The following is a 15,485-nucleotide window of genomic DNA, read 5'->3' as shown; positions in this document are numbered from 1 at the left end:
TGACAGCTTTTGCAGGGCGTGATTATCTTCCTTGACATTAGTGCGTACTCCTGGACAGCTTCATTCCCAGCACGACACAGTAAAGGGAGAAATCACTAGACAATGAGCCTTGGGATCCAGTCTCTGCTCATCCATTACTTGCTATGTTGCCTGGGCAAAAATCACAACCTGTCTAGGACTGTATTTCCTCAACGATAAAACTCAAAGGCTGGATGAGATGACATATACAGTCCTTCCCAGTTCTAAAATTCTCTCATTTTATTCACAAATACAAATAGCTTTCTGTTAAAATGTCTGGGATGTCAGTCAATGATTCTGCAAACACGTTGTTTGTCTATGCTTAATCAAACAAATGGCCGACACACGAAATTCTTAATTGACATGACCCTAAGTAGAGAGCTCCATCTCTTCTTCATGTCCATGAAATTGCTTTGTGCATCAACAGGAAGAACAGAATTTGTGGTGGTTGAAAACGTAGGCTCAGGGGTTGTCTCCTGAGCCACTATTTGCTAATGTTGGAAACTTGGGCAAGTTACTTAACCTCTTCATGCTTCAGTTTTCTCATCTGTAAAATGTTGCTGTGGGATTAAAATATCAAGTGCTTGGAACAGTGCCTACTATATAGTAAATGTTAGCTCTTATTATTATTATTTCAAAACGGGAAAATGATTTCAAAAAAAGGCACATTCATCGACAAAAGAGCAGAATGATTACCTTTTACAAAGAAAGGTCGCACAGCTTTCCAGACGGCTGGGTTATTGTTAAATATGACGCCATTCTCATGCATGCCCATATACTGCAACCCAAATATGCTGCCAAATCGGGAGGAGTAGTGATCGTGTTTCATGATGTGGAAGGTACTTGAGGACCTGCAGAGAAAGGAAACCTTAGGGTCCATTTTTAAGGGTCAGGAGAACTCATGGTGAGAATTTTGACTACCAGAGGCTCTCTTAGCAAATGCTTGTTGATCTAAATGCAATGTAGGATCTCTAGCGTTCAGGGTGAATAAGCATTTCTAAGAACATCCTTCTCCAGCTGAAACATTTCTACCTACTGACTACCTGTTTGAGCACCACCAAAGATAGAAAACACACACCCAGTCATTCCTCATTTCCCTTTCTTCTCTAACTCCAGGACACCAGCATACTACCCACTACTGGGGTGGGAGCTGCAAGGCTGTTAAGAAGCTGGACCTCCATACTCCCAGAGCCCCGAGAACCTCCAGCCCCCCAGGTACCACCCAGCCCCATTCCAGACAGTGCTGCCCCTGCAGGGGTGAGCCTCAGGGTCAGAAGTATCTGGAATTGCTCAAGTATTACTTCTTTAGCTTGGAACCAGCAGTTCTGCCTGGTATCACCCATCCCCCAGAGTCTCAGATGAGGCCTAGCCCCTCTAGCGGTTACCATTTTGGGCTTGAAGGATATCTCTGGGCTCTTCTGGCCTTGGACTTGGCTGGCTGGGCTGGGTCTAGAAGGCTCTATGTGGTAGTGACAGCAGCTATCTTGGGGCTCTGCCTTCTATCACGACTCATCAAGGTCTCCAGGGTCACAGAATTCTCCCAGGATATAGGATGTGGCGAGCCATTAGATAGTCCTTGATGTAGCAACGCTGGGACCTTGCCAATAACCAAGGCTTCCTTGAACTTCCTGGCTCCTCCTCCACAGTTCTGCCTTCCATCGCCACCCCATGCCTGCCGAGGGCCCTCAGAGGAACTAGGGAGGAGAAGGCAGCTCCTTCAGTCTCTTCCCTCCTCACTCACTTCCTCCTCTAGGAGCTGCTTCTTGCCCCCACATCCCAATCTAATTAGGGCATGATGGGCTCCGAGAGTTATAAAATGTTATAAAATTCTAGCTGAAGACGTCATAAGGGCCTGCACATGTGAGGAGAGTATTACCCTCTTAGGACAGAGGTAAGAATTCTTCTGTAGAGGGAAAGACTCACTTTGTTGAGAAGGTGTTCTTTTCAGACTGCTTAGAAGCTAGCTTATGGTATTGGAAGGCTAAATGGATAATTTAATAATAGAAAGAATAAAGAATAAAAGGATAATAATTCTCTTCAGGATAATTGGTGGGGTGGGTTTATTGGACGGTGGGTGCCAGCTTCACAGGGTAGGGAGGAGGGGAAAGAGCTGGGAAGATGCTATGTGTGTCAGGATTTGGGGAGGAGAGGACTCCCGGTTCACTGCTTAGCAAAATAAGAGGGGCTTTGAGAGAGAAGAAGTCTGTTGGGAATTTACAAAGTTGAGAATTGTAGGGTGGATGGAATAAGTTCTTTTTTCATGTACCAAGAGAAAAATTAAGAAATGCTGTGGTTGACTGCATTTCACCCCTTGGAAAGGGGCTAAGGTTGGAAAATAGGCTTGTGCAGGGCCCAGATGGAAGCAGGCTACCAGGAGTAGGGCTAAGTGATGGCTGTGGCCATGAAGAGTGTGAGTCAGGAAACCAGAAGTCAAAGGTGGCTCGAGTTAACAAGCCATAGGGCTGACCCTCTGTATGGTGAGTAAGATGGAGGGTGCGCGAAGGCAGATGGGATGGTGTTTACCAGAGGACAGAGAGGATAATGAGCAGGGCATGTCGTGTTTTTATGTTCATTGCTTTCATAAATGCCAATATTGTATTGTAGGTGTAGACCAGACACAAACACCACTTGGAGACGTCAAATGAGATTATCTAAAGGCTATGGAAGGAAGTCAGTGCAGGGAGGAAATGAGGCAGACAGAGTGGGGCAGAAGGAGATGCAGGCAGCCAGACCCCCAAATCCTTACCCACAGGGGTGCATGGTTACGGTTGAGTGAGTGAGGAAAGAAAAGTCACATCTCAGCCACCTCCCTCCAAGGCCCAGCCTTTTCTACATAAAGCTGGAGCATGTCACCTCTGAAGCCTGGGGCTCTCAACCATCCCTGTGCTGCTGAGCGGACAATAGGAACACAAAGTACGACAGGACCACAGAATTTGTGCTCAGGCACAAACAAGGTCTCATTTAGCACCCTCCGCCTCCCTGTGCTAACAAGGCCTGTTCTAAGCACATTACCCAGACTCCTCCGAGGGGCATGATAACAGGCTCTTCAGATTACAAGGCCTATGTCACCAGATTTACATGTGGACAACACAGCCAAATGTAAATTCCCCTTAGGAAAATGTAAGCGTAGGCAGATTGACTTCTCGCCATACATTTTTCTGCAACTTCAAACAATTTCCACTAGAGTGTATTCAAATTGACAGGCATTTTTCTTGGAGATAATGAGAAAAGGGAAAGGGAGCAGAGTTTGGGAATTAAAAAGAGGGTCAGAGTGGTATGCTGAGGAGTAGAGGTTTTCTGCAGTGCAACTACGGGAGACGGGAAGAAAGTGGAGGCAGGTAAACTGTCCTCAGTCTGCATTTACACCGTGTTAACAGGGCGGTTGCTGCCCACTGTGGGGGGTGGGGGGGTTGTCTGATGGGGATCTGCCATAGGCAGAGCTAAAGCAACATAACCCTTGACTTTGGGGCTTGAGAACTAAATGGCTCAGGTCTGCTAGGTAGGTTAAAATAGATCCCCCAGAGCTTTTTCCACCTGAGGATTATAAATTATCCCATGTCTCCAAGACCAGAGTGGAGCTCAGAGGCAGAGATCATAAAATTAGAAAGGGACTAAACTTTTGAGCAGAATAGAAAGAAAATGCGCGCGTTATTGCCAAAAAGCAAACTATATTTATAAACATCTCTTCGATACTGCAAAGGAGGGAGAATCTGGACATTTTCCGTTGTGCAAGGGATAGAAGATAGAAAGTAATTGCACAGTGCCCAATTGTGCAAGTTCAAGAGGCATAAAGCATTACTGGTGCTATCGTTATTTTAGACGCTATTTTTTTTATTTTGGTGAACGTAGTGTGTATACCAGTTTTCACTCGTTCGCTGCAGCTTTGGTCCTTCCTCTCTACTTCTCTACTGAAATTTTGTTTCTGAACTACAAATTCTCCTACTACGGGGGTTTTCTGAACACGTAGCCGTCAGAGATGAGGAGTGGCTCCTATAGTTTATGCAACTGGTTCCTACACTGAGTTGGAGTGGTCCTCTTAACACTTGCTCCTCTCTCTCAAAGTTGACACTTGGCTCCTAAGAAGATGACTTTGCCTTAACGAGGTTGTTCAGCTAATGCTCATTCCCGTAGAAGACCCATTGGGCCAAAAGAACTCTGCTCTGGCTGAGTCGACCAGGCTGTGGGCTGAGCGTTAGCCAAACCCTCCAATGTGTGATGGATTCCATAGCGCTATTTAAACTTCACAAGCAAGCCCCTGAAATAACAGCAGTGCCAAGAAATGAAAATCGAAGTATTACATGAACGAATTATTTACTGGGTATCTATTTCAGGAAAAAAAAAAAATCCTATTTTCAAGTCAAAACACTCTCTCTTAAGTCAAATATTCTCTTGATTCGATTCCAGATAATATTCACCAAATGAGCCCAAGTTTTGGACAAGTTTTCCTCTTCCTAGAAAAAAACAAAACAAAACAAAAATCCAGATGCTTCTGTTTGTGTTGTGGGGAATTTGACAAATAGCTAAAATTTTGTCCCGTATAGAAAAACCCTGCTACAGAAAGGACTGAAATTCTTATGAATTAATAGCTTTCAGAACTCTAGCTTTCCTTACTTTCCTCTACCTCATTCTATAATTCAAGCAGAAACTAAGTAATTCGTATACTCTTTATTCACAAACTTGTATCTACAAATTTTAAGTGCTTAGAGGACAAGCAGAACACTATTTTTCTGCTCTGACCACCAGAAATTTTGCATATTGCATTAATCACCTTGGCCTGTCCATTTCTTTTGAGGAATTACTAACCAATTTAAAAAAGAGAACAAGAAACCCCAAACTTAAACCCAACCGTTAGTTAATAGAGAGCTAACTTTTAAAACCAATGTGTCCTTTAGGGGGCGCCAACATCTCAGTTATTTTGAGTCAGAGGCTCAGACTTTGTGAGAGACACAGCCAGCAAGACAGAAGTGATACACACAGCAAGTGCAGTGTGACCGGCTGCTGATGAGCAATTTACAACCAGATCGTTTATCAAAAGTAGGCTGGCTTTACCTAACCAGAGTAAGCCAGGAAAGGCGAGAAGGCTGGTGAAGAACTAGGGACCCCAGCCCAGAGCTCTCCTGGAGCTCAGGAGCACAGGAGAGACCTCGCTCCCACCAGTGTGGACCAGCCTGTAACACTAGTTGAGAGACATGTTAAACTGACTCTTTGAGAAAGTGAAGATTTCTCACCACTGAGGAGAGACCGGAGTGAGTCCGCAAGCTCAGAAGGGACGGTGTGTGGTGTAAGTTGTCTGGTTCCTGGGGTAATTCTTCTATTCTATATAAACATGACTGAAATCAAAAGACACCTCCAAAGATGGCAAACCTACTGTCTATTCAAAATGCAAAGTAGCCAGGAAGTAAGTTCTTCGGTGGTAAGGAGGAAGCCACCCTCCTGTTCTGAGTCTAAAGGACTCACACGTCTGAGGCCAGGTTCAAGAGTGATGAGTACTAGAAAGATGGAGGATACAGTCAATGGATCATTGGTAGCAAACATTTAAAAACACTAGCCTTGTGTAGACCTGGTCTGCTTTGTGTAGACCTGAGACTTAGGCTCCATCAATCTCATTGCCTTTTCACTGTCCTTCGCCCCTCTAATATCCTCACTTACCCAGCTTAAATACTGGGGTCACTGCAAGAGGAAAACAACCTTTACAACAGAGACATCTGAGCGTAACCACCACAGCCACTCGATCAAATTTAGTCTCACTAACAGTGGGACAACATTTCATCGTCTCCTGACGCAATGCAATGTGAAGTGCCTAGGACTACCAAGGAGGTAAGATTACAAAAACATTTAACCTGAATCTGATTGAGCCTTTAGACCTAATTTTCATTTTGCAAGGAATAGAGGGATATGTTAAATGACACTGTAATGAAACAATGAGAGAAATTCGGAACGTCGGACATCCTATAAGATGACTGACCCGGTCTCTTCAAAAAGCCAATGTTATTGACGTTATCTAAACCTAATTCCCTCCCTCAGGCCCCAGCTCCAAACACCAGCACAGTGGGGATAGGGCTCCAACACAGGAATTTGGAGGTGACACGAACATTCAGTCTTAACAGCATTTACGAAGAGTCAAAAGATGTGGAAAAATATGGCCACAAATCCATAAGAAACCTAAGCTCTTGAATTTGACTGTTCATCCCTCCACTGCAGAACTAGTTGCCTATCTCATTTAGTCATCTTTCTCCTCTCACCAACCCACCTTGGTAATTTTAAAACCTGTTCTGCCTTGTACCCAGAGAATTATCTTAGAATTTACCCTGTTACTCAACCACCACTTACTCATCAGCAAGTATTGTGATTTTGACTAACAATATTACCTTGTTTTTTTTTTTGAGGGGGCAAGGAAACATAATATTTGTGATAAATAAATATTTGCATAAGTGAAGATAAATTTTGAAATCTGTTAAAAAAAAAGGTCAGTGTTATGGGGGGAAAAAGTGGGAGGACTGCCCTTTTAACTTTCCTGTTCATTTGAACTTTTTTTTTTTTTTTTGGTGAGGAAGATTGGCCCTGAGCTAACATCTGTGCCAATCTTATTCTATTTCGTGTGTGGGGTGCTGGCACAGCATGGCTTGATTAGTAGTGTGTAGGTCCATGCCCAGGATCCAAAGCCATGAAGCCCGGGTCACCAAAATGGAGTGTGTGAACTTAACCACTATGCCACTGGGCTGGCTCCGTGAACATTTTTGTAATAGAAAGTTGGAAAAATATTTTATTGTCAGTCATTAAAATCTCTCGCTTCCATGCATCCTCAACTCCCTTGATTCTCTCCTTACTTTGTCTTAGTTGCCCGGTAAAATCTCAAGACCCTGCCTAAGTCCAACTCTTAGCTTACTCTGTGCTTGCACCTGGCAACTGAACGGGGCTGGGGGAAAACTCATATTTGCATACGCACACGTGCATGTGTACAAGCGTGCATGCACATGCACACGTGCTGACACGTCTCAGTTAAATTCAACTGGGCCCTTAGTGCAGCTGGCAATTCTACAACATTTCCCTGGCCTATTCACTCTGCCACTCTTCTAGCTGCCTATTATATTCCACCTCCTCTCCCCTCAAATGCTCCACTTCCTTCCCACTCAGTCTCAGAGACTTTATTTCCTATTTTAGTGAGAAAAAAGAAGCAACTAGAATCTCTGCAGGCTCTAACCACAAGGATCTGTGCCCTCCAATCTCCCTTCCTGTTACTATAGATGAACTTCTATGTCCCTGTTCCAGGCCAGCTCCACTTGTCACCTGGACCCCTTCGCGTCTCACCTAGCACATTCCCTCTTTCTCCTCCATCAACAATTTTCCTCTGGAATTGATCATTCCCATCACAACACACGGGCTGTAATTTCTCCCGTCTTAGCAAACAAAACTCCTTGGACCACACATCCCTCTCCAGCTCTGTTCCATTTCTCCACCTACTTCATGGCAAATGGCTTGGAAGAGCTGTCTATACCTGCTGCCTCCAATTCTTCTCCCTCCATTGTCTACTCCAGTCAGACTTTTGTGCCCACCAATCCATTGAAACCACTCTTGTCAAGGTGACCCAGGCCTCCCTTTTGCTAAATGCAACACTCACTTCTCTTGTGTGTTCAGGTGGCAGCATCCAGCGTGGTTAACAATTCCCTCCTCCTTGATATGTAGTACTCACCTGGCTTTCAGACCACCGTACTCTCCTGGTTTTCCCTTCTCTGTGTGGCTGTCCTTCTTAGCCTCCTTTGCTAGTTTCTGGCTACAGTGGAGGGTCTGAAGGCCCAGACCTCCCTTCTCAGTATCCTACTTGGATGTCTACTAGGCATTTCAAGTCAAAATGTCTGAAATGGAAGCTCGATTTCTCCCCATCCCAAACTTGCTACAGCTATCTCAGGTAACAATATCCTCATTCTTCCAGGTGTTCAAGGCAAAGACTACGGCACCACCTTGACTCTCACACCCAACATCCAATCCGTCGGCACCTAGTGGCTTTGCCTTCAAAATATGCCCAGAATTTCACCTCATCTGCTGTCACCTCTACTGCTGTCATCTGGACCAGCCACCATCATCTCTGCCTAACTGGTCTCTCTGCACTCACCCCTTATCCCCTTACCACCTATTCTCAATGGAGAAGCGGGAATGATTCTGCTGAAACGTGAATGAATCAGATATGTCGCTGTTCTGTCCCTCTTCAATGGCTTCCCATCTTATGCAGGGTAAAAACCAGAGTTCTTACAACAGCCTGCAAGGCCCAGCGTGACTGGCTATCCTGTTACCTCTCTGATCTCACATCCACTGTTCTTCCACTAGCCGCACTGGGATCCTTGCTGTTCCTTGCACATTTCAGACAGGCTCCTACCCCAGTGCCATTGCACTCGCTGCTCCTTCTGTCTGGAATGCTTCTCCTCTAGATTTCCTCATGGCTTACTCCCTCACTCCCCTTAGGTCTTTCTTCGAATGCCAGCGTCTCGCTGAGGCCTGCCTCAGCCACCTATTTACAGTTGCATCCCATCCCTGCAACTGGTACGCTCCACCCTCCGTCCCTACTTTAGTTTTCTATAAAGCACATATCTGCTTGATAAGAGAGTGAGCAACCATCCTGGTTTGCCTGGGACTGTCCCAGTTTTAGCATTGAAAGTCCCCTATCCTGGGAAACCCCATAGTCCCAGGCAAACTGAGATGGGTGGTCACCCAACTGATATACTATACATTTTGCTTGTTTATTGTTGGCATATTAACGCTACAGCAGTATATTTCTCTGTGACAGTAGTGATTTTCGGCTGATTTGTTCACAATACCCAGTGTATATACTAAGTTCTTAATAAATATTTAATGAATAAATGGAGAGCCAAAAGTGTCTATGATAAGTTAGGATCACCCAGTGCTTAGCATATAGTAAATTCTCAATAAATGTATGTTGAAAGAATGCTCTATAAATTTATACATGATTAAAACAGATGTAAGCTATAACCCAATTAATATGTTAATGGTTAACAGATGTGCAAATATGACCCTAATTAGCATGTTAATTGGATGTTTATGGATGCTATCTACACTCTTTCTTTTTGTGTTCATGATAAAGACTAGCATATACACACAACATATAGTGTCATGCACAACTTCTGTAGATGCTCATTGATTTAGCATGTCCTTGCCAGGGGCATTGTGCATACTTTATCTCCAGATGGTCAGATGGACATTCCCCCGGAGGCCTGAGCTGCTCAGGCCACATCCCAGCAGCACTGGTGCCTGACTTCTTCCCCTGAAGCTCTGCAGCCCCCACCACTTCAGGACTAAGCTGGTTGGAAAAGTTGGGCCATCATCTTTACACAGCTGTAATGACTACGGATCTCAAACTTTTCAAAGGAAAAAAAAAGCTGGCAAACTCTTCAAATAAAAAGAAAAGGCTTTCTGAGGTCCAGTGGGGTCTTTTCAAGAGGTACGAGTAGTTCTGGAAGGGATCTGAAGAGCAGGCAAGACAAGGAGATGGGGACAAACAGGTCCTATTCCCGCAGGGAGCTCAGCCCTTAACAACAAAGTTGAGCGGCTCAGAGGCAATTAGAGGAAAACACAAAGACCCCACCGGCAAAGAACCTGCGGGGACAGGACAAGGAAAGGGCTGGGAGAGCTGGGGGAAGGGCAGGGTGGGTCGTGTCCACGTCTCCAATGTGAATCAGCACCTGACTTGGTCAGGGTCACTAAGGTCACTATCCTAATTAAGAGAGCAGAGTGGTCAGATGCCACCCCCACCTGGAAGGAGGATCCTGCTTCGGGAATAGGCTTTGGGCTTTCAGGGAATTTATCTGGTGATCTAAGAGATTTCTGCTCCAGTCCCCTGATCCTTTCTCACACGCATCATTCTTCACTCCAGTTCTAGTCTTACACCACCACCGCCCGAACTAGACTTAAGGGTAGGACAGGAAGACAAACCACTCTAACCCGCTTGGCTGTCTCCCCTAACCTCAGGGAAAGGCCCCTGACCTGGAAGTTGCTTACCTTCTCTCCTCTCTCTCCATCAGAGCTTCTCAAGCTCCGCAGCACACAGAAATTACCTGGGGGGCTCCAAACACTACTGATACCTGGGTCACAACCCCAGAGATTCTAAAAGCTGGGATGTGGCCTGGGCCCTGGGGTTTTTCAAAGCTCCCTGGGGGATTTTAGTGTGTAGCCAGGGTGAGAACCACTGCTCTGGATCCTGAGCTGCAGGTGGATATCCTTTTGGATAAATATCCCACGGCCATTTCTCCTGCCTGCTGAGGGAAACAGGTGACAGAGAAGGCAGGCACTGACTTGAGAAGGGCTGGAAGGCAACTTGCTGTGCTGGGGGATGATAGAGCAGCAGCAAATGTCCCAATCCCCTAAGCCCAGAGGTCATCCATCCCAGGACATTTTTGAGACTGTGGTCAGTTGCAAAAGTGAGTCAAGTATTGATCTTTAAAATGAGAACATGTCAAATTCACTTAAATGTGGCTGACGGGAGCTCAATAGACCAAGAGAAGTAAACTCCAAGAATAACTATGGTCTTGTCGTTAGAGCGTGGTTCTCAAACTTGAGTGTGCCCCAGAATCACCTGGAGGGCTTGTGAAAACAGATCGCTGGGCCCACTCCCAGTGTTTCTGATTTGTTGGGTCAGGGTGGGACGCAAGGATGTGCATTTCTAACAAGTTCCCAGGTATGCTGATGCTGCGGGTCAAGGGACCACACTTTGAGAAGCACTGCATTAGCGTGTTTCACAATGAACCTAGCGAAATGACATTTCCATCTGAAGCTATTTCCGCTTAGTTGTATAAACATGGTCTGCCTTAGCTACTCTTAAAGCACCAGACTAAACGAAACAGAAAAAAACCCAGGCAAAAATTGAGGTATTAGATTGGTCCAAAATAACGTTATAGGATTGTTAGAAATATTTGGAAGGATAACACATTTTTCTCCCCTACTCCTTTCTTTCAGATATTTGGTTCAAAGAATTGGGCTTTGAGTTTATGACACTATTTTATGAAATGATGTATGTAATCTCGGCCTGAAAAAAATTGATGCAGTGTCCAGAAATGTTTCACTTACTTCTGGGCGATAGTCTACGTATCAGAAGAAATAGTTCTAATAAATCAGTAAAACGTCCTGGTCAGTCTTAGTTTATGGGTAAAGCACTGTCAGAGATTATAAATATAAAAACTCATTCATGAGACAGTGTTGGTAGTGTTGATAAAAGTCTAGTAAAATAGCTGAAAGTCTAGTGAAATAGGCTGTCTTTGAAATTCTCCATTTTCTATGATCCATAAATAAGAAAACTAGTATTTCATAAAGCTAGTTCTTTTTTGTTTTGTTTTTTGCTGAGGAAGATTAGCCCTGAGCTAACATCTGTTGCCAATCTTCCTCTTTTTTGGCTTGAGGAAGTTTAGCCGTGAGCCAACATCTGTGCCAATCTTCCTCTACTTTATGTGTGGGTCACCACCAGAGCATGGCTGACGAGTGGTGTAGGTCCACACCTGGGATCCGAACCCACAAACCCAGGCCCCCAAAGAGGAGTGTGCCGAACTTAACCACCACACCATGGAGTGGGCGTGGGGGGGGTGGCCCCTCACAAAGCTAGTTCATCACTGTCAGTGCAAACTTGGTTAATCCTGGAGTGATTCAATCTGCTGAAGTCATCCAGAAAATATAACAATGCAGGGGGAGTGGTGGGAACATCATTTCTTTTAATAGGCAATATTGCTCCTGGTTTACTTGAGAGCACTCACCTGGGACCCCGGCACACAGTCATACATAGGACAGCAGCACATGAATGAGCTCTTTTACTGTCTGCACTTCCAGAGGCGCTCAGTAGCCTGGCTCTAGAAACAGCTTAGCAAATTTGTACAGTCAGATTTCTTCATCTCGGGCATTTTTTTTTATGTGCTTACTTGTAGAGATAAGACCAAAAATCTGACGAAAGCAGAAAAAATTATACCTCTCCCCGAAGTACATTTTGTCAAAACCAGGTCATCTGGATTCTAAGTTTCCACATTCATTGCTCAGAGGGATTTTGAATAAATTCCCAACTTTCCAGAGTTCTTTACCTATATGCCGCCTCTGGCTTCCAGCAAAGCCTAATTATTCCACTTGCCTACAGAGTTAGATTTTTACCTGGAAACCACTCGCTTTCATTTAAGCAGTAAAAACATAGCCATAGAAACAAAGACACCAAGATAAGTTTGCTTGTTTTTAATAGGAAGAAGCTTCAGCCTTGATTTTTAAAAATAGGTCTCCAATTACGAACAGACTTACTTGCTAATAACGAGCGTTTCCTCTCCACTGATCCAGACTCTCACGAATTCTCCATACATCTTGTTGTAGTAGTTGCAGGCACTGCCAAGCCCCATCCACAGGAACCGGAGGTGGGAAATGAGGGGCCCGATTCCCATGCAATAGCCAGGGCCTGCAAAGTCATCACATCACAGCACTTCAGCAACACCAAATGGGTGACTGCTTTAAGTTATTGCGGTTCTTGTTCTTTCATGTTTAAGAATGATAAAAAACACAACAGCAAAACACTTCACACGAGCCTCTTTGCCCCTCCATGAGTAAAAAGTAGTTCAGCGTCCACACCGCATTAGTTCCGTTTGGTCCCAATCCTCTCAGCCTGAATGAACCAAGGTATGTGTCTCCTATTTTCTCGCCATGTTAAACAGTGTCAATGAGTTTCCAATACAAGTCAATCAGTTCGTCTACTTACAAGCATGGACACCAAAACAAGTGACAACCTTGTCTTTGTCTCTTTGGCTACCTAGTTCTGTCTGAAAACTTATGGTTTTGAATGCCCCAGTTGACAAAATGGGTGGGTGAGAATTAGGTTGTAGTTTGGGTGTAATCTTTTTAACTGAGAGAAACGTGGTCTACAAAGATAATGTCCAGATGAAAAGCATCCGTTTCCTTTTTTCCTTCAAAAAGGACTCAGTTTATAAAAAGAATCTTAAGCTAAAGCTCATTAGACAAAAATAAAGCTAAGAATTGAGGAATTAGGCGATGAGCCTGTCTGAACAGTGTCTGCACTAGAGTTTGAGTCTGGTGATGTGGTTTTACTCAAGAGCAGTGACCACTCCTGTCCGTGCTTATGAGGACGACGGCAGAATTGTAACGAACATGAATCGAGCAACAACTGGGGAATTGGCTGGTGCTGATATCAGAGAACAAACGTGGTAGCTTGATTTTACCAATGTTGGTGAAAAGCTAGACCAAAACTTTTTGGAATGGTTTCAGGGGTTTTATTGTAAAGTAGTAGCTTTTCTAAATCTTTCTCCTTTAATTCCATTCTGTCACTGAAACAGTTATGAAGCCAAAACATGAACAACTATACGGGAAAGTATTCACCCTCCAGGGACCAGAGTTGTGTAATCATCTAGATTATTGGAGCTTTTGCTTGAATCATCTAAATTGGATATTTAGTCACAAATTCAGCAAATAAGATTTAGTCTTTAACTTTGCAAAAGCTGGGTTAATGTGGACAAGACTGTCAGGTTTTTTTTTTCTCTAAAGTGAAGGTCTTTGTTAATATCTATAGAACCAGAACATTTTCAAAGGGTTCTTTTTTTAAAAATTATTATTATTTTTATTTATTTATTTAGTTAGTTTTTGAGGAAGATTAGCCCTGAGCTAACTGCTGCCAGTCCTCCACTTTTTGCTGAGGAAGACTGGCCCTGAGCTAACATCCGTGCCCATCTTCCTCTACTTTATATGTGGGATGCCTGCCACAGCATGGCTTGACAAGCGGTGCCATGTCCGCATCCGGGATCTGAACTGGCAAACCCCAGGCCACCAAAGTGGAACATGCGCACTTAACTGCTGAGCCACTGGGCTGGCCCTTCAAAGGGTTCTTAATCTTACAATTGTTCTTGTAGCACTATAAGTAGACGACTGACTTGACATTAAAATAATTTCATCAAGTTCTTAAAAAGATTCAAACGAGCAACTTGAATATGTATTTCCTGAAAGTGTCATCAGATATACAGACCTCTAATTGAAATCTGCATAGTAACAAAATACTTTGCTGGATATTTGCAGCTTGACACACTGTAGATGCTCAATAAATGTTTCCTAAATCAATTTCTAAAATTAATTAGGTGTGTGTAACATAAAGGATGATGTTTTCAATGTCATCCTCATTTAGAGTATTTTAGGTTGTATTTATATTTCTATAAAAATGGAAAAATATCTTTACGTCACACACACTTAGTCCATGTGAAGTCAAACGTCTGGCTATTTGGGAATAGACTTATTCAACAAACGTTTACTTACTTAACGTGCTGGGCCCATGAGAAATAAAGACACTAACGAAAGGCTGCATTTTTCTTTCTTTCTTTTTTTTTTGGTGAGAAACACTGGCCTTGAGTTAACATCTGTTGCCAATCTTCCCCTTTTTGCTTGAGGAAGATTGTCACTGAGCTAACGTCTGTGCCAGTCTTCCTCTATTTTGTATGCTGAACACCACCTCAGCATGGCCTGATGAGTGGTGCATAGGTCTGTGCCCGGGATCCGAACCCACAAACTCTAGGTCGCCTAAGTGGAGCGTGTGAACTTACCTACTACACTGCTGGGCCAGCCTCTGCACTTTTCATTTTTTATCTAAAAGTTTGGTGTCGAGGAGACAGTCTTAATATTTGGGAACAACCATTCAAGTTTAAAATATGACAGTGCAGAGTCGTATCTACTGAAAAAGAGAGGTTGTGATGAACTTTGCTCAAGTTGAAAACCTGAGTGTTCTAACCAGGAGAGAATCAGAGTTTGAGGTCTTTAGTTGTCAATTATGTGTCAGCTTAATCATTCAGCAAACACTGATTGAGACCCTATTGGGAGTAGACACCAGCTCCAAGTTAGGGACCAGAGATGGTATGATAAGGACAGCTAGGCCCCCATCAGAGTCCTGGGCAGGAGAGGAGAGTAGGCGGGGAAAAAGTACAAAATCAAATAACTATAACTCAATGTGATCCTTTCACTTATATGTATAACTTACACCCTCCGCCTGGAGGGAAATGCGCTCCAGGAGGAGAGAAACTGTGGGAGGATGTTAGGGAAATATTCTGGTTGCATTCACGTTAAGCTTCTCTCTGCTGCTCAGATTTGGGAATGCTCATCTAGGCATGCAGTGATTTCCGGGAGCCTCTTTCACACCCTCAGAAGAGCAATAAATACTTCACTGCATTTTTGTGCAGAGACAGCCTCCCTGAAGCCAACGGCTGGGACCTCTCCCCTGCTGTCCAAATCAAGAAGCTGTTCCATTCCACGCTAGATAAATACACTAGAGAAACCTGCACACGTGAATGTTCATAGCAGCATAGTCCACAATGGCCGCAACTGGAGACACCCCAAATGTCCATCAACAATAGAGTCGGTAATTAAACCATGAGATGGTCACGAAACTGCGTACCATGTGAACTACAACTGCACACCAGACGTGGACGAATCTTACAAGCATAATATTG

General features: G+C 44.0%; 1 protein-coding gene across 1 annotated transcript in view; it reads right to left on the bottom strand.

Moving 5' to 3' along the window:
• CYP19A1 (cytochrome P450 family 19 subfamily A member 1) overlaps positions 1-15,485 on the bottom strand; it is a 72,731-nt gene that overhangs the window by 14,815 nt on the left and 42,431 nt on the right. The window contains exons 3-4 of the mRNA XM_014852341.3: positions 12,295-12,445; positions 715-869 (exon numbers count right to left, since the gene is read on the bottom strand). Coding sequence (XP_014707827.3) covers positions 715-869; positions 12,295-12,445 — 306 coding nt within the window. The remainder of the gene's footprint in view (positions 1-714; positions 870-12,294; positions 12,446-15,485) is intronic.

The sequence above is a fragment of the Equus asinus genome, chromosome 2, assembly GCF_041296235.1.
Source record: "Equus asinus isolate D_3611 breed Donkey chromosome 2, EquAss-T2T_v2, whole genome shotgun sequence".
Lineage (NCBI taxonomy): Eukaryota > Metazoa > Chordata > Mammalia > Perissodactyla > Equidae > Equus > Equus asinus.
This window is presented reverse-complemented; position numbering and strand designations above follow the sequence as displayed.